General features: G+C 54.8%; 1 protein-coding gene across 1 annotated transcript in view; it reads right to left on the bottom strand.

Annotated features, from left to right (window-relative positions):
* The window catches only part of SPATA13 (spermatogenesis associated 13), a 354,699-nt gene that overhangs the window by 24,813 nt on the left and 310,959 nt on the right, over positions 1–18,927 (bottom strand). The window contains 1 exon segment of the mRNA XM_021065472.1: positions 17,302–17,446. Within this exon segment, the coding sequence (XP_020921131.1) occupies positions 17,302–17,446 (145 nt within the window).

Consider the following 18,927-nt stretch of genomic DNA (forward strand, 5'->3'; position numbering starts at 1 on the left):
AGCATCCTGCTTGCTGGTGTGTTTTGTTTTATTTATTCATTCACTTCAGAAATGCAAGAGGGGACCTGGCTTTACTTCCAATGAAGACGTGAAACGCTGAATCCTGAGACACAGCAGTGAGATGGGGGAATGAATTCTAATGAGCACCCTTTCCAACAGAGCTTAAAATCCAGCAGGAGGCAAATCACATCCAGTGTTTCCATTGTCTTCATTTTTTTCTTTTGGTGAAAATCACAATTTTTCAGAGAAGAAGCTGTCTCGGCCACGGTTCCTGGCGCCGCTCTACCTGGGCCCTCGGCTTATTCCCTTTCTCCTGGAGCAGCCCCTACACAGGGCGGCTTCTGGTTCCCAAGGCCTTCGTCTAAATCCAGAGTCGGGGTCAGGGCATAAGACAAAGGTCTTTAGGATTTTAGGATCTTAAGCCAAAGGCATCCACTAAGTAAACTGACTTTGCTGCACACAAACTCCCAACAAAAATAAAGATAAAGAGAAGGGAAAAAGTAAACAGACAAACACTGCATCGAAATGAAGCATCTTCTCAAAGGAAACTGACCCAACAAGCTTTCTAAGATATTTCTGGAGGAAGCTGCACAGAAGCCTTGACTTTTAGCCTCGAAATTTTTTTCAGTGCTTAGAGCCTCTGCTTATCAGATCAGCAAGAACACTGCCACAGAAGCAAACTATTAAATACAGGGTGGATAAACAGCGAGGCCCCACTGCCTGGCACAGGGAACTAGATCAGTGTCCTGGGATAGACCATGACGGGAAAGAACAGGAAACAGGACACACCGTGTGTCTGAGTAGTTCTGCTGCACAGCAGAAATGAGCACGACGGCGTTCAACCGACTCTACTCCAACAAGACACGTTAAAAAATACTGTAACAAAACCCGCAAGCGCAGTGTAAGGACGTCTTACTCTCCTCCACGCACCCCCGCCCCAAACACACCATCCGTCCGCTTGATGAGGCGTCTCGACACCGTCGGGACCTGGAGCACCAGCCGCACGGGAAGGATGAGGGCTTACGTCCCGTGGGAAAGCAGACAAACGCAGGTTATAGGTAGCCCTTATATATTTATATAGTATACATTTGCATATATTACATGTTTATGTATAAATATTAAAATCAAATATTCAGAAACCAGAGAGGGTCCAACAACTGCTGGAAAGACATGGGACGTGAACAATCATTTTGATTCTGCAGATGAAGGAATGAAACCATCTTCATTTCTTTGGCCCTGAGGCCCGTCTGTGTGGGTCTTTCCTCACGGACGTCTGGAAAGCAGGCTGCTGAGGCGGTGAGTCGGGATCTCAGACGCAAGCCAGGGCTGCTCCCTTTACCCCCAGGACGGCTCTGGAGACGACGAGGCAGTCGGTGGTTAAGGTTCCACTTGGCTCCCGATTTCTGGTATCTATCTTGCGGGGGGGGGGGGGGGCACGTGCAAGTCCCCAGGCCGGGGATGGAACCGGAGCCCCAGCAGCCACACCACCAGCTCCTAACTCTCTGGGCCACCAGGACACTCGTCTGGCATCGACTGGCGCACAACCCGAGACTGACTTTCTCGCACCTCCCGACCCTGGGCGGGAAGATGCCCAGCCCCAGTTTCCCTCTGCTGTCGCTGCGGCGCCCTGCCCGGGACAGAGACGTCCCTGACCCGGGAGAGGCCTGGGGGCTTCACCTGCCCTGCAGGCTTCAGGATGGGCCGGGGCGGGAGGCTCGGGTCCAGCACTACGGCCGCTTTCAGGAAAAGAGCTCAGGGCTGGGTTCACGTCGGAACCGAGGAAGGCCCGGCCCAAGCCCCACGTGAGCAACGACCCCCAGGATGCAGGGCAGCACAGCGAGGGTGCTGTGCACACCACGCTGCGCCACCCCGCCCCCCACCCACTGTGGATACGGGGCTGCTGTTCTTAAAGCCAGGAAGGGGTTTTCTTACCAGGAACTAATCAATTATATTGGCCATTGGTTATTCGGACCAACGCCCAGGCCATCCGCGTAAGTGATGGGCCAGAGGGACCCTTCATTACAGACAAACCTCACTGCTAATCCACAGGCCACGGTCACGCGGTTTCCAGAGAACCATAAGCAGAAGACACAGACATGCAACCTAACACAGAAACATTTTCTAGCACATTCTGAGGTGCCCCTGGGCCTGCTTGAGTCTGTTGCCTGCGCAGGGACGGCCAAGGCACGCTGGGTTCGGGTTTTTCTGAACCACCCTTCTGCAGCCAGCCTCCTGACCACAGAGGGGGAGGTGCTGGCACTTAGACACACAGGAAACGGAGTGAGGTTACAGGCCCCGCCCCTACTGGGGACAGGATGAGGGGGCCTCTGGACACACCCCAAAGCGGCTGCTCTTCCAGCCCCTCACCCCACCCCCCAAAACCCTCCACACCAGACATGGCCCTGGGCTCTGATAACAATCACTCTTAGATGAGTTCAGAAACAGACGCAAACCTGCCCTTGCAAAGATAAGGTGCCAGGAGCTCCCTGGTGGCCTAGGGGTTAGGCGTGTACGCGTTCACCCCTGTGGCCCGGGTCCAGTCCAGTCCCGGCTCTGGGAACTGAGTCCCCCCACCAAGCCGCTGCACGACATGGTCGAGAAAACAACCTCAACAACAACAAGACAAGGTACCGACTCAGCGCTCAGACAGGCCTTCCCTGTCCCTGTAAACACCAGGCGGGTTCTCGTCCCTCAAGGCCCGGGCAGGCTGCACCTCTTTCCTGTGTTTATCTGTTTGTCCTTGGATCCTCTGAACCGAGAGCCTCTCAGAGGTAACGTGGGCAAGACAGAAAACGGACGAATCTTCTTTTTTCTAATAAAAGGTGATTATTACGGCACGGCCTTAAAAACTGGCACAAGGCATTCTTCTGGCACACACATGAAATAACTGTGTGTTTGTGGTGGAAAAGCCCCAGCCTCTGGGATCAGCGAGTGGAATGGGAGCCATGCAGCTTTTGGGTCTGTCTGATCTGGCCTGACCTCCGGCTCCACCGTCTACGACTTGGATCTGGCTGAGCTGAGCCAGGAAACAGCATGTTTTTAAGCCCCGGATTCTTCACCCGCGAGACCAGAAACATGCATGGACGCTGGGCCTGGGCGGCTGTTTGCCAGGGGGCTGGCGCTCTCACTCTCTGGCCCCTGACTTTTACCATGCTTTCTTTTCATTTTTTTAGGGTTACACCCGAAGCAGACGGAGGTTCCCAGGCTAGGGGTCCAATCGGAGCAGCAGCAGCGGCCGGCCTACACCACAGCCACACCAACACCAGATCTGAGACACGTCTGCCATCTATACTGCAGCTGCAACCTACACTGAGCGGGGCCAGGGATCGAACCCACATCCTCATGGATACTAATTGGGTTTGCTTCCCTTGAGCCACGACAAGATGTCCCCTTTCTTTCCCTTTCAAAACAATGCTGTATTTTATTGAAGTGTGGTTGATTCACAAGCTGTGTTAGTTTCAGGGGTACAGCACAGTGATTCGTATATACATGTGCAGATATACATAAAGTTAGTATATGCATTCTTTTTTTTTTTTTTTTTTTATCTTTTTAGGGCCGCACCCGATGCATATGGAGGTTCCCAGGGTAGGCGCCAAACAGGAGTTGCAGCCGCCGGCCTACGCCACAGCCACAGCAACGCCGGATCCTTAACCCCCTGAGTGAGGCCAGGGATCGAACCTGAGTTCTCATGGATCCTACCGAGTTGGATTCGTTTCCGCTGAGCCACGACAGGAACTCAGTATATGTCTTTGTATTTTCTTTTCCACTATGGTTGATTATGGGACATGGGAGACAGTTCCCTGCTCTTTTCCTTTTAAAATCCACTTTCTGAGGCTTGGCATCCGGCACACGGTCACTTTAAGACCTGCCACGTTTTAACTCTTGCCGTTTAGAAGGACTGGAACAAACCCCAGTTTGAGAAGTGAGAATTGTTTTAAATGTGAGCCGTTTCAAGAGTTTGCTGCAAAAACGTTTAAACACTTCGTGGTGTTTTTCTGAGACAGGAACTAGAACATGACGTTTCTTAAAAAAAAAAACCAACAAAACCTTGATTCTGGGCCACGATAAGGGTGCGAGCAGCTGCTGGGGCTCACACATCTCTCCAGACTTGCAGCCTGCGGTGGAAGGCCCTGTGTCCTCACCGGCAGGCCGGCAGGGCCTGTCCCTGCAGGCGGGACCCTCCCCGGTTCCTGAACGGGTCTAACCGTGGAGTCCACACATGCTCAGCAGGGAGCGGTGTCAGCACAGGCAGAGTCAGGAGGCAGGAAGAGCCTAGTCCGGAGACAGGGGCACAGCATCACCTTGGTCCACAAATGAACACAACCAGCGCCCGTGTTGCTGGCAGGAGAGCTGGGCGGGGGATGAGCAGAGAGTCAGGCGTCTGACCTTGACCTTCCGGGCTCGACCTCACCCACCCTTCGATCTGCTGTCTGACGGAGTGTTTTCTCTTGGATGCGTCCTTAAAAGAAAACTTTTGAAAAGCAGGAAGAGCTCATTCCTTCCAACAGTAAGAGATCAGACAAGATAAGAAGCTTTCCTGCGGTGGCTAAAAGAATCTCAAGGCACCCCACACCCCTCAACACTGACTCCTCTTGTCTTTCCTTCTCCCCCCCTTCAGCAAAAAATTCACAGGCATCCCTGGGTAATTAATACTCTGACAAATCCCTTTTTTTTTTTTTTCCTATTTTAGGGCCACACCCGCAGCATGTGGAGGTTCCCAGGCTAGGGGTCGAAATCAGAGCTACAACTGCCCGCCTACACCACAGCCACAACACCACCAGATCTGAGCCTTGTCTGCCACCTACACCACAGCTCACGGCAACGCTGGATCCTTAACCCGCTGAGCAAGGCCAGGGATCGAACCCGCAACCTCATGGTTCCTAGTTGGATTCAGTTCTACTGAGCCACACGGGAACTCCTGAAAAATCTTTAACGAAGCCTGAAACTTTGGGCCAAGAGATTCACCTGAAAACCTGAGTCAAGGCACTTTGTTTTTTCCTAACGACCTTTTGCGTTGGTTTCACCCATATTTGAATAATCCTTCAAGGGAACATCATTCCACCGAGACCCTGGGGCCTCACGCATTAGATTAAGTGACTTGTCTCAGGGTAAAGTGCTGGTTAGTGCTGTGGAGTCAGTGACTGAGAACTCTGGCCAAGAACACAGCCCACTACCCAGCACCACCCTCATCCCTGGAATAATCAATGCTTCTCTTTAGCTCTGTAATAACGACGGCTAATATGCACGGCATGCAGGTCACCCTAAAACATCTGGGTGGCGGATGACAGGAATAATTCCTATTACAGATGCGGACACTGAGACTTAATTCAGTAACTGGCCGAGGTCACATGGCTACTTAATAGAAGACCGGGACTCAACTCTTTTTTGACCCAAAGGCCTGTTAAGAACAAAATTAACTTTCATAACAATCATTAGAACAACTCCAAGTAACAAATAATCAAAAACTGAGATAAAGGGAAAAAACCCCTTTTCTTTGTTTTGACCGAGTGAAAAATAAATCTAAAGTGTCTCCATAAATTTAAGAAATTCTGAGTTCCCATCGTGGCTCAGTGGAAACGAATCCAACTAGCATCTATGAGGATGTGGGTGCGACCCCTGGCCTCTCACAGTGGGTTCAGGATCCCGCTGTGAGCTGTGGTGTAGGTCACAGACGTGGCTCGGATCCTGCATTCCTGTGGCTGTGGTGTAGGCCGGCAGCTACAGCTCTGATTCAACCCTGGCAGCCTCCCCGTGGTGTGGGCCCCCTGCCAAAAAAGACAAATAAATACATTGATGAAGTTTATGGCAAGGTTTTTCCAAAAATATGCCTCCGTAATTTCTTCCAATTTACTTAATTGAAAACAAATCAGAGTTGAACTGGCGTAAACCCTTATGGCTAAATTGCTCCCACTTCTTTACTGTTGGATTATCATAATTCTGAATCAAGGAACGGGACTTCCCGACGCATACTTTTAAAGTTTTTGGCAGCGCCTGCAGCATGCGGAAGTTCCCGAGACAGGGACTGAACCCACTGCAGGGACAACGCTGGATCCTTAGCCCGCTGAGCCACCAGGGAACGCCTGATGTATACCTAACGTAGCTATTTCCTTTAAAAATACTTAGGAAAAATAAACACCGCCATACTCACATTAATTAATGAGCTTTCGGCTACTGTAATATTCAGCCAGCATAGCTTTTCAATACGGTAGCAAAACAAATAGGTTTTAATTAGCCCTAGCATTTATGGGAAAATTCCATCTATAATATCAGAAAACCGCACAGATAAACAAAACAGATAAAATACCTCCACACTCCCACATAAGGTCTGGGTGCCCCGTGACCTGGCGGACACCCTCCCGGCGTCCTGGCTCTGCCCTCGCACTGAGCTGAAAGTGCTTTTCTAAACCGCCAAGCGTCTCATCACTGAAGCCACCGCCACTGTTCAGAGCACCCGACCTGACCCTGGGCCGGTGACCTCGTAACCGGCCCGCCCTGGAGCCCGGCACCAGGGTGTCCGCCCCCCAAACACCTGGACGGCTGCTCCACGTCCAAGTCTTAGAGAAGCATCCTGTCCCGAGTTCAGGGCTCTGACCCGACTACGTACGTCCCTTCCTGCCTCTGGGCAGGTCTACCCAACCAGTGACACGGCCACCAAGCAAACATGACCGTCTCACTCCACTTAACACCCCTCTTCGGCTCCTGGTGGCCCCAGAATAAACCTGGTCCCTTCGCAGGAGGCCCCGAATAGACCGGCTCCTTCCGATCCCCAGTCTAGACCTGCCTCTCAACACTGTCCCACTACCACCCATGGGGGCCACAGCACGGCCCCCCCACCATGTGCAGTCAGAAACCTGAGAGTTCCCGCTGTGGGGCAGTGGGTTAAGGATCTGTAGCTGAGGCTCAGATTTGATGCCTGCCCTGGAAACTCCATATGCCGAGGGTGCGGCCAAAAACAAAAACAACGTGACACACACTTCCCGCCCAAAGCACTTCAACACAGAAAGGTGGGGCTGACTCACCTCTGTGACCACACAGGACCAGAGGTCACCCTAGGTGATCACGGGACTGGAATTCTGCGTGTCACACCCAGGATGTGGCAACTGTGCTCACGAGTGCTGGCTTCTATTTTCTTTTCTTCTCTGGCCTTACACGTCTGGCCTTACACGCAACATACGGAAGTTCCAGGGCCAGGGACTGGATCCGAGCTGGAGCTGTGGGCTATGTCACAGCTGCAGCAGTGCTGGGCCCTTAACCCACTGTGCCACAGTGGGAACTCCCTGGCTTCTTTACAGCAATGACAGTACAGACGCCCATGTTTCCGGGTTTTATGCCTTTCTGTTCTTTCCGACTGAAAATAATTTTTTAGCAATTCACCTTTACTGAATCTCTTCAAAGAGTTTACTTTTCAGCCTCATATTTACTTTTCATTTGTTTACAGGGCCAGACGAGTTCCATGATTACAGTAATAACTACAGCTGCCCCCAAGCGAGTTCCCTGCCCTCACAGGCTCTGGCCGCAGCCAGGACACCTCTTTCCGGCAGGCGAGGTGGCAGTGGCGGGGGTGGGAAACTTGTACGCAGGTTCCTCCAGCTTGCTCTCCTTCTCCGGCCGCAGCCCCAGCCTGGAACACCCCTTTCCCCGATAACACCTGTCCCCTGACGCCCGTTCATCCTTCGGGTCTCAGCTCTGAGGTCGATTTCCAGGGCAAGGCCTGGATCTGACCTGCCTGCGCTCCGTGCCCACTCGCCTCCTCTGCTGTCGCAGTGGTTTTCCAGGCTGGATGCCTTCCCGGAGCCCAGATTCTGTGGCATCAGTGCCAGGCTTCTCCTGACCAGCCAGCCTCCACACTGCCCGCCACTTAAAACAGGGCACACGTACTTAACACAAAGCACACACAGGGGTCACACGGATCTATGCTAGTGAGGTATCACCTAGCACCAGGCGGGTTAAAAGCTCAGTTCACAAAGGTTTCAGGAGTTCCCGGGTGGCTCGCAGAGATGAACCCAACTAGTAGCCATGAGGATGTGGGTTTGATCCCTGGCCTCGCTCAGGGAGTTAAGGATCCAGCACTGCCATGAGCTGTGGTGCAGGTCACAGACGCGGCTCGGATCCTGTGTTGCTGTGGCTGTGGTGGAGGCCGGCGGCTGCAGCGCCAATCTGACTGCCAGCCTGGGAACCAACATATGCTGCACAGGGAGCCATAAAGAGCAAAAAAAGAAACAAAAAAAGAGACGTTTCAGAGCACCCCAGATGTCAGAAAATACCAGTTTGATTGGCCCTGATGGCCTGTCCTACGTCACTTCTCTATAATCTCAGGCTTATCAACGTCGGGGAACGTTTGGGTAAACTTGCTTTTACCCCAATACCAGCTCCTAAGTGGGGAAAAGTCAACACACACACACACACACACACACACACACACACACACACACACAGGAGGAAGTATCCCCGCTGTCTGAGAGACACATCGCGGCAGAAAGTCGCATCCAAGGACCTACAGGAATGGCCCCCACGGCGACAGCCCAGTCCTCCTTTCAAACAGTGGGCCACTCGGCCTGCTCCTTTCTTCTCTACACCAACTGACCTCAGAGCTGCGCGGGGCATCCACCAGGCCAAGCCCGACCGGCCGAGGGGCGGGGGGCGGCGGTTGGGGGAAGCGCGAGGGCAGCCCCCCTCCCGAGGCCCCTGTCGCAGGGCCTGCAGGACACCGCCGCGTGCGGCCCCGCCCCTCTCTCAGGACACCACGTGCAGGACAACCCCCGCCCTCCTCCGTGCAGGACCCCACGTTCAGCGCCAAGTGCCAGACCCCGGGCCCTCCGTGCCCGGGACTCGCGGATAGGGGGCGCTGTGGTGGGGATTCGCGAGGAGTCCCCAGACTCAGCTGCGCCCCCGCTGCAAGGACCCGGGCCTGGCCAAGGCTCCAGGGCGCGCGGGGCGGAGGGCGGCACCTGCGCGGTCTTGGCGGGTATGTGAGGCATGGAGGGTGTGACGGCCAGTGGCCCCCCACCCCCGCGCCAAGGAAGTGGCCTGGGCTCAGGATGAGCCAAGGACGACGGCCGGGTTCCCTGTGGACTGGGACAGAGGAGGGGCGGCCACCCGCGGGGGAGATACCAGCCGCGCCCTTTCAGACTCGGATGTGCTTCTAAGACGGGCGTCAGGGTTTGGGGCAAAAGGAGGGACGCAGCACGTGCTGGATTTTCTACCACTAAGGACTTTATTCTGGAGATTTCTCTGAGTGAGGTCGTTCCCCAGCCCTAGGTCTCCGTGCTCCCTGGGCGGCGCTGATCAATTGCACAGCCCTGGTATTTTTCTCTTCCTTTCTTACCCAGAGCAGAAGGGGAATTTTTAACAGTTCAGAGCAGGTGTTCACAATAGCTCCCCCCATTTCCTCCCCCGCCCCCGGCTCCTCGCCAGCTCGGATGGGCTTCATACCGTGAAGCAAGCACTTTGTACTGTCCTTTGCAGAGCAAGATGTTTCTACGTATTATGTCTTTACAGACGGGCTTTTTGGGTTGTTTCCTAACGAAAAATGTACACAGGTGGTTATGCTTTAGAGTTTTACAACCCCATCGTAAACAGTTTCAGTTATTACATCATGCTGCAGACGGAGGCTAGCCCAGGCACTGAACTTGACAAAGGCGCTTCCAAGTGCCAGGGTGGCTCCCGGTGGAATTCTGTGATTCCAGCACCACCCCGGTGCAGTTATGCGTTATGAGCCCAGCTTCACGTAACCTTCCCTTCAAGACACGTGGCCCGTGAGGATGACACAAGGGCCCTAAACAAAGAAAAACCAGCACATTCTGGAAAAGAGCAAAGCCCAGTGCAGCCCGAGTTTTGAGAAGGAGATGCTCCCTTTCCCCTAAGACATTTAGGTCTTCCTTTCCTAAGAAAAGTTAAATTGCTAATGTTCAGATTTCCACATTTTGAGAAAATGTTAGTTGTGGGCAGTTCTTTTTTTTTTTCTTTGTTTCTTTCTTTTTTTTCTAGGGCTGCACCCATAGCACATGGAGGTTCCCAGGCCAGGGATGGAAGTGGAGCTACGGCTGCCAGCCTACACCACAGCCACAGTAACACGGGATCCGAGCTGTGTCTACGCGTTGTGGGCACTTCTTGATTTGGAGATTGTGAGAGCAAGTGACCAGGGAAAGGAGACATACTTTTCATCATTTTTCAGAGCTTTTGCTTTTGTTATCGGAAACCATGAACAAACATGAGCAGAGAAATTATACCACAGACCTACAATGGTCAGGAGTTTATCAGTTTCGCCCAACTTGTTCCCAACAACTTTCTGGATATTTTGTTTATCTATGTTTTTATTTAATTTATTTATTTTCTTTCTTTTTATGGCCTCGCCACAGCATCTGGAGCTCCCGGGGCAGGGATCAGATTCGAGTTGCAGTTGGAACCTCCATCACAGGGGGGGCAACGCAGGATCCTTAACCCACTGTGCTGGGCTGGGGACTGAACCTTCGTCCCTGTGCTGCAAACATGCTGCCGATCCTGTTGTGCTGCAGGGGGGACGCCTACGTATTTTAGAGTAGGAGGCTCAGCGGGTGTCACAGCTGTAGCTCAGGTTTGATCCCTGGCCTGGGAACTTTTGCATGGTAAGTGCTCAGCCAAAAAAAAAAAAAAAAAAAGAAAGAAAAGAAAAGCAAATCTCACATATACCATTTCCTGCCACAAATATTTAGTATGGACCCATCACAAATAAGGACTTAAAAATAGCTACCCTAACATTAACAGAATCCCAGTGAACAAACAAACAATAATTCCTTCTCTGACTACTCAGTCCTGTGCAACTGCCCCCCTTGTCTCGAAATGACCTTTGCATAGCTGGTAGGTCAGTCTCAGAATCGGACACGGCACACACCACATTTACCCGACACAACTGAAATCAAACCAAACCTGTCCATGAGCGCGGCAGGTACCAGAGCTTTTGTATTCAATGCACGTGTGGAGGCGGGGTCCCAGCAGCACCTTTGATGGACAGGGGGACCCGGCACCACCCACTTGTAGGGCGGCTGGGAGGCCAGCTCTTGGCAGACAGAGAAGGGTGCACAGTCTGGGAGACGGAGATGCTGCAGCTGGTCTGGCAGGTCCTTTCCTCCCCTGGGCTTATCCCCCAGAGCGGATGACGGAAGTGGCAGCAGGGTTTTTTTTTATTATCATTATTATTTTCATTTTTAGGGCCACACCCATGGCGTATGGAAGTTCCCAGGCTAGGGGTTGAATTGGAGCCGTAGCCACCAGCCTACACCACAGCCACAGCAACGTCGGATCCTTAACTCACTGAGCTTGACCGGGGATCGAACCCGCATCCTCATGGATGCTACTCAGGTTCGTTTCTGCTGAGCCACAGTGGAACTCTGGCAGCGGGTCTTATAAGCAGCGTCCAGCTCATCTCCCTGGGCAAAGGAGCCGCTGGGAGAGGCCACGGTTGCAAGGAGTCCAGAACCCCTCGGCGGCGGCGGGGGGACGTCTGCGTGGGACACGTGGGCGTGGTTTCTGTGCCAGCCAGCAGGGCCACTGTGGTCACGGGCTGGTCGGACCCACGTGATTTCCAGCTGTGCTGAAGTTACGACACAGGGTCCCCGGGGACAAAACCGACTCCACAAAGGTGCTGCCTGATGCCAGTAGCAGGAAATCTCCAAATGTGGCGACTGGAAGGTACGCGCGACCGGGGCAGAGAATCTCAGGCCTCACTTCGCCCCCAGGTCTACGTTGTTCCAGACTCAGGGCCTCCTTTCGAGGCAGAGGCCAGTGACCCTGGCATGGGGGGGGTCCCATGACTGTACTCTTCCTTCTAGACATTCCCCCCCGCAGGAAGGGAGGTCCCCCCAGCAGTAAATCTAAGCCATGCTCTTTCTGGAACTTCTTCCTGAGCTGTGGCCTCAGCAGGGAGCGGGCCTGTGTGGGTTCCTGGCTGGACAGAAGGCCTGGCCCAGTGGGAGGCGCTTAGAAGGGACAGAACGGGGGTTGGGGGGTGACTGCTTGGGGAAGGGGTCTGACTGGATATCGGAGCAGACTCAGAGCCTGGGGAGATCACCTCTCCCACGGGACTGCTCTTGCCAAAGAGGCTGCTTAACAACCATCTGCACATCAAGCCCCACACGGCAAAGATCCGTCTCTGTTCCCGGCCGTCTGGATGCCCACTCAGTGGGTTCACAACCGAAAGTGGCCATGGTGGCAGAAATGGATGCCAAGCCAGGGCTAAACCGCGGGCTGTCCCCTCCACACAGTTAATGACATGGTTCCTTGGAGGAACCAGACGCCTACTTGTGGGAAGCTGATTACAACAGACCCTTTTCATAACGGATCTGTCCTTACCAGAAACCACACTTGTTCTAGATTTGGGTTTGTTTTCCTAGCGCTCAGACCCCTGCCGGAACCCCGCCCCGCACCCCTGGAGAGAGGCGGGCCAGGGGCCAGTGAGCACCCATGTCACTAGCTTCAGCTCGTTTATGCCATCCAGAAGCAGGGCACCCGGGCAGGTGACAACGGGGACATGAAGTGGTGGAGGCAGCCGGGGGACAGGTCTGGAGGTGGCCATGCTGACCTAGGGGGGCAGGTGCACCAACCCGGCAACCATACCAACGTGGCAACCACAGGTGGTGTTCAACACGGGGGCAGCGGGGTTTACGATCACTTCATCTCTTATTTGCAAAATACTTGCTTTCCACCAGTAATACTGCTGTCAAAACTGAATCTTTTCCCCCCAAGAGGGAAGTCCTTCCACAGGAGTCCACAGCCCTGCACCGCTGAAAAAGGTGCCAGGCGGGCATCATGGGCTCCCTCCTCGTGGCTGGGAGATGCGCCCAGAGGAAGACAGGCTGTCCCTTGTGGTGCCCGCCCCCATCACTTCTCGCCTGGACCACCTTCCAGGCAGCCGCCCTCCTCCGTCCTCTCCCCCAGGTCCGTCCTCTCTAAAGCCCAGCTCAGAGCCAGTCGCTCCCCAGCTGCCAGGGCCTCCTTCTGGACCCGGATGCCCACTGGATCCAGCCTCTCTGCTACCTCCAGGTGGCACTGTCCTCTCCCACCTTGAGCCCCGACTGGTACCCTTGGCCTCTCGCTGAGCCTGACATGCCCAGCTCTGCCTGACCATGGGCATCTGATGCTCGCTTCCCGGATCTATGCCCCTGCTCACTCCCTTCCAATGTCACCTCCTTGCAGACACGAGGTCCCCTCTGCCACCCTTGTCCTCCCCCACATCGGTCCCCCTCCATCTTCTCCAGAGCAGCCCTTAGTGCTGAGATAAGCCTACTTCTCTGCCGACAGAACCCCTTTAAGCGCCGGGACCTAAGCCTTTGGATGCTCTGGCTCTGCCTTATCCCAAATGGTGAAAGCAGAGCCTGGCTCAGAGCTCTGCCTCCACACGGCGTCTTCTGCAGATGAACTGATTTCTGCAGAGACCGCGGGGACTCGGAGCAGCAGGACCACCGCCAGCTCAGAGCCTGGAGTGCAGCCCGCAGCACCTCAGCTGCAGAGACCAGGTGCGGGTGGGCGCTTGGGGACGGGACGAACAGCGTCACAGGCCCTCTGGGCACCTCGGCCCTGGCATCACGTGCGGACGTACATGTACTAGTCACGCGGTTCCTGGCTCCTCCCACCCCCTTCCGCCGAGATGGGGTGCGCTGCTCACTCTCACTTCTGGGCGTAAATACCGATGAGGCACTGCAGCGGGAGCCAGAAAGGATGCAGTGACCTCGGGCGTGGAAAGAATCACAGCGATTGGTCAGCCTCTGGGCTGCTTCCCTCCAGCGAAGGGGTGAGAGGGTGTGCATTAAACATAATCAGTGCATCATGTCACCATCCCGGGCCAGGGATCGAACCTGCACCATAGCAGTAACGACGCCAACTCCCCAACCACCAGGCCACCAGGGAACTCTGAGAACAACGTTCCTTTATGCATACCCCCCACCCGCTTTATCTTTCAGGTGCCACCGCCCTGTTATCCCCGTGCCTAAGCCGACTGTATGTGACATACGGGTGTGTCGTGCTCACGGCTGTTGCCTGGCACACGGGTCGCCCTCCACAGACATGGCATGAATGAATGAATGAGGGAGCTGTCAGGATCCAGTTCCACTGCGGATACCACTTGGACTTCCTCTGGGGAACAAGCTCCCCTCATCGGGGTCACACGGAAGACGAGCAGCCCCTGTCTGTCCCTGTCCCTGTCTGAGTCCCCCACGTGGTGGACGTGTCACCTGAGCTGGAGAGCTGAACCTCCATCCTGGGACTCTGACGCCTGAGTCACCGAGGGAAGGGCGGACGGATCACGCCTTCCTTGGGTCCTTCCATGTGGCTCCTGGCCTCTGGGGAGCGACCATGACTGCCCCCCGCCTCCTGGCTGAGTTCCCGGCCAGCCCATCGATTCTGGGAACACCCGACACGCTTTCCAGACATCCTCTTTTTGTCAAACTATGCAGAGCTGGGTTTGGTTGCTTCTCAGTTCTTTCATGCTCCAAAGAACGCTAACATCAAAATAAAGCAAAGCGCCTTTAGAGAAGGCGCGGAAACGAGCTCTATGAGGCCGGGTTGCAGGAGAAAGAGCCTGTATCCTCAGGACCCAAACCAGACTCTTTGCACTTGTGCGTCTTCTTGTTAAACCCCTGAGCACGTGTGTACACGTGGTGTAGGCTGCAGTCATGGTGTGCTATGGGTAGAACAGTGCCCCCCGCCCAAAGATGCTAACGCTGGGGGACCTGAGGCCACAGGACCTAGGAGAGAGGCCGGCAGAGGCTCCCCTCAGGCCTCGGAGGAGCCCACCCCGCTCCCAGCCTCCAGAGTTAACTTGTGGTACTTTGCTAGAGCAGCCTGAGCAAACTCAGACAACAAAGTATGATTTTATTTCCGTTTTCCCCCTCACTTTTTCACCCGAGGGGTCATTCTTCACCGGGTTTTCCTGATGCTGTGAACTGTTTGGAAGCAGTCACCGCGTAACACTGGACGCCCGATTCTGCTGCAATTCCATTGCTTTGACCTTGTCCCTGCCCAGAGAAGGCTGGGAAGCACACGTGTGCACAGAGAGTTTCTCTCCTTCTGAACAACTTTCTCAAATGCACTGGCAGGCGCGGGTGACTGGGTCACAGAAGGAACTGCTGTGCAGAGGGTGTCACTGCATTTGTCACCGCGGGTCCACAGGGGAGCAGGTGTGGGCGCTGAAGAAGCTGCCACATGAAAGGGGAGGAAAGAGATTCCGGGCAAAGGGAGCAGAGTGGGGGTGGGGGCAGGCGGCAGGGGACACCAGCAGGGGCAGAAGCTGTGGGCGGCAGACGGGCTGCAAACTCGTGGAAGGCACTGAGATTTGATTCCAGCGAGATGCGGAAAGTAACAGGAGCTGAGCCGCGTGGACAGAAGGCTGGCCTGGGGGTGGAGGTGGGGGGCAGGGGCTCTGGGACAAGGCCACCCCTCCCCGCCCCCCTCAGCCAAAGGACCACAAAGTAGAGATGCTGGGAAACCCCTCAGCCTCCAGCTGCCTCCCAGTCTCTCTCTCCTTTTCACGTGCCTGGACGCCTCCTGAGCCAGAAACCAGGCCGCACGACGAGGAGACACCTTTGCTTACTGTGACTCCCCGAGCACCCGCCGATGTGCGCGGCCCTCCCAGGACACGCTGCCTGGGTCCCATCCCTCGGGACCTTCTCCATCCCGTCTTTAGAGCCTTCCCCCACCTTCCTCCTTTGCCCTCTGTGGTCCCCCGCAACTCCCTCCCCCCGAAATTGAAGTGACAACCAGTGCCTCCTTCAAGCCTCTAGAAACAACACTCTAAATTCCGCCCCTTCTTGGGGCTCCGGTCACCACCGTCAGTCCCAAGGAGGTCGTGCTCACCAGCCAGCGAGTCGCAGTGCTGCCCGCAGCCCAGGCCCCCGCAGCCCGTCCATCACCGGCCTCACCGCACGGCGCCCCTTTCAAAGCTGAGACGGTAGAGCGGCAACCAGAGCACAAAGCGTTCTCTCTCTGGAGGGAGCACAGTCTGGGGGAGCCTGGGAGTGAAAATTCTATTTGGCGATTTGAGCCCCTTTCTGCTATTTTCGGGGGGCAGGGGGTGCCTACTTCACCCCGGGGCTTTCTGATCTGTCATAAGAGCATCGCCCCAGCATGGGGCTGAAACCAGACATGTTCACCGGCAGCTGGGTATGTGCCATCCTGTTCCTGCCGGTGCCCATGGGCACTGCCCAGTCTGCAGACCGGCTGGGAGCCGAATGCAGATGTGGGGAAGAGGTCCATTCTTGGGACCTAAAACTCATTCCACGAATTCAAGTCAGCAAGTATTTTCTGGGAATGAAACGAGCAGACCCAGTGGGGCTCCTGGGCACAAGCCTTTCTGTGTCCCCCGTGTCTCGTTTGGAGGGAACAGGCTCCACGCAGCCTCCTGGACCTTCCCTGAGTCCCAAGGGCAGGTCCAAACAGGTGCTGGTCAGGGAAGGAAGGAAGGGGATGCAGAGACCAGGGAGGTGCTGTCAAGAAGTAGTGCAGCCTGGGGGGCAGGTCCTGGTCCCCCCCCAGAGGATACACACAGCAGTAACTCTGAGCTCCTGTGCAGGACCGAACCCCTGCCGGATGGGAGACGTTAACCACAGAAACCTTCCTCGTTCTAGAGACAAGGTCACAGCTTGATAACCTTGAACCACAGAGGCTCCGCAGGAGACCCCCTGAGGCCAGATTCAAGGAACACAGGCCCTGCACACACCCTGCTCCTTCTCAGCACCGCACCCACGAACCACGGCTATAAACCCTTCACCACATCCTTCGGGTCCTCCAGGGCGGGACACAGGGTTTGGAGGCCTGAGCCCGCTGCCGTGTCCCCCTTGGCCTGGCAGAGCGCTTAAGCGACTCTCTTCTCTTTCACCCTGAACCCTGTCTCTGAGATTCTGCTCGGCCTCAGTGTTCAGAGGCTGGATTTCGGCAACAGTAAAAGCACCAGGAGAGCATGTGAACTGCTCCATCAAACTCTTCTGTGGGGGCAAGACTGTCCGGGTGGGTCTCAAACACCCACAAAGGGCTTTAAAAGGGTTCAGGTGAACCCTCCCATCCCCCCCCACCATTCGTGGTCAGATCTCCAGGCAGGCAGTTGGTTCGTGGTCTCAAGGTCAGTGTCACGGTGATGGCTCAGAGCTCGCAGGATGCCCTCCCCGGACAGGGACTACCCAGCTCACCAGGCAGAAGCGGCTCCGACAAGTCTTCCCCCGCCCCCACCGGGCCCAGGGCAGGCGGACAGGGCGCCCTTGACTCAGCCCAGTTGATGGAAACTCACCACCGGAGAGCTGCACCCCTGTATCCCCCACAGGGCGCCCCGAGACTCACTGTTGGATGCTCTCATGTGCCGCCGGCGTCCCACGCGGTCCAGCCCGATGGGGGTGCTCTGGGAGAAGACGCAGGGCCGCAGCCGGGCCGACACCGCCTTGTAGGGCGGCACCTGGTGGGCTGGCGGGGGCGGCCGGGCCGCGGGCTGCGGAGGAAAGGAGGGTGGTGAGACGCGGCCAGGAAGTGGCACCTCCCGGGGAGCTCAGCATCCTCACCTCGAAGCCCCTCCCAGACGTGGGCCGGTTTCCCCAGACGACGCCCAGGCCGGGCTGCCCCAGCTCCAGGGCGATTTGATTCCAGCAGGTGCCCCGCTACCTGCTCCTCGCAGCATCACGTTTCAGCTCCCCTGGAGGGACACCCAGGACAGGCTGGAGAAGCAGGTGTAAGAGGAGCAGAGGCTGGAGCAGCGAGGAGACAGGAGACAGAGCCCTGCCAGGGCTCCCCTCCAGCCCCCGCAGGTGGGGACAGGCAGCTGTGGATCAACAGGAGGGTGGAGCTTTGTCTGGGAAATGGTTTTCCTCAAATTGAGAATCCTCTGTGTGCTTTCATAAAAATGTCGGCACATTCCTTTCCAGGATGGGGTACCCCAGGATTCTGAATCGCCTTCCCTGTGCTCTACAGGAGGGCCTGGCTGTATGGACTAGTTTTATAAGCCCTTTTGATTTTCCACGTGAATCGGGCCTCGGCCACAGCGAAGGCCAAGTCGGTTCATGCTTTCTGTAGGTTTTTCTAGCATTCTCTACCCAGTGCCCCCCATGCGCAAACAGCGCAGAAAATGAGCTTCTTCCACTCGTTCCAGATGCTCTGACCTGAAAAGGTTCCAAGTGCGATAAATCTTCCCTAGACTGTGTTTCAAGTTAAAACAGAGGGCAGCTGGCTTTCGTTCAGAATGACTCCCTAGCTTGGGGGGCATCTTAACACAACAAAAACTTTGAGGTATTCTTCCATCGAATTGGTCTCTTAAGAGTTCAGTTCACAGGTGGGGGGTAGGAGGGGTGGACTGGGGTTTGGGATGGAAACGCTCTATGGTTAGGCTGCACAGCTATAAATGGAATCAAATTCACGGAATGACGTAAAAAATTTTAAAAAGGAGTTTGATGCAACTTAATTCCATGAAACAAGAAGTTTTTTTGGTATTTGCTATAAACAAGCATTGTGCTGGCTTAAAGGGAGACTGCAAACATAAAATGCAATGGCAATAGAGAATGTATGGGTTATTTATGGTATCAGCTAACAAGTTTTTTTAAAAATGAAATTGCCACTCGTGTTCGGTAAACCCTTGACCATGGCTGGGGTAGGAGGTTCATTGAGATTTTATTTTACTATAAAATCCTTCTGGGCCTATGTTGAAATGTTTTGTGTCTCCAAAGGGCTCTCTGGGTATCTGATAAACACTCGTTGAATTGCTAGAACATACTAAGGGAATGATATTCGGATTTTAGTCTATTGTCAAAGCAGTGACAAAGCTGCTTATACAGAGTAAGAAAATGGTAAAAATACACATTATTTTCTTATCTCCTAAAAAATCCATTTATTTTCTTCTCTACGTTTTAAGGATAAGTGGCACTTTCTCTTCCCAGATTTCTTCTTTCAGGAAACTCACCAACTCACTGTCCCCAGATGACT

Source organism: Sus scrofa, chromosome 11, assembly GCF_000003025.6.
Source record: "Sus scrofa isolate TJ Tabasco breed Duroc chromosome 11, Sscrofa11.1, whole genome shotgun sequence".
NCBI lineage: Eukaryota > Metazoa > Chordata > Mammalia > Artiodactyla > Suidae > Sus > Sus scrofa.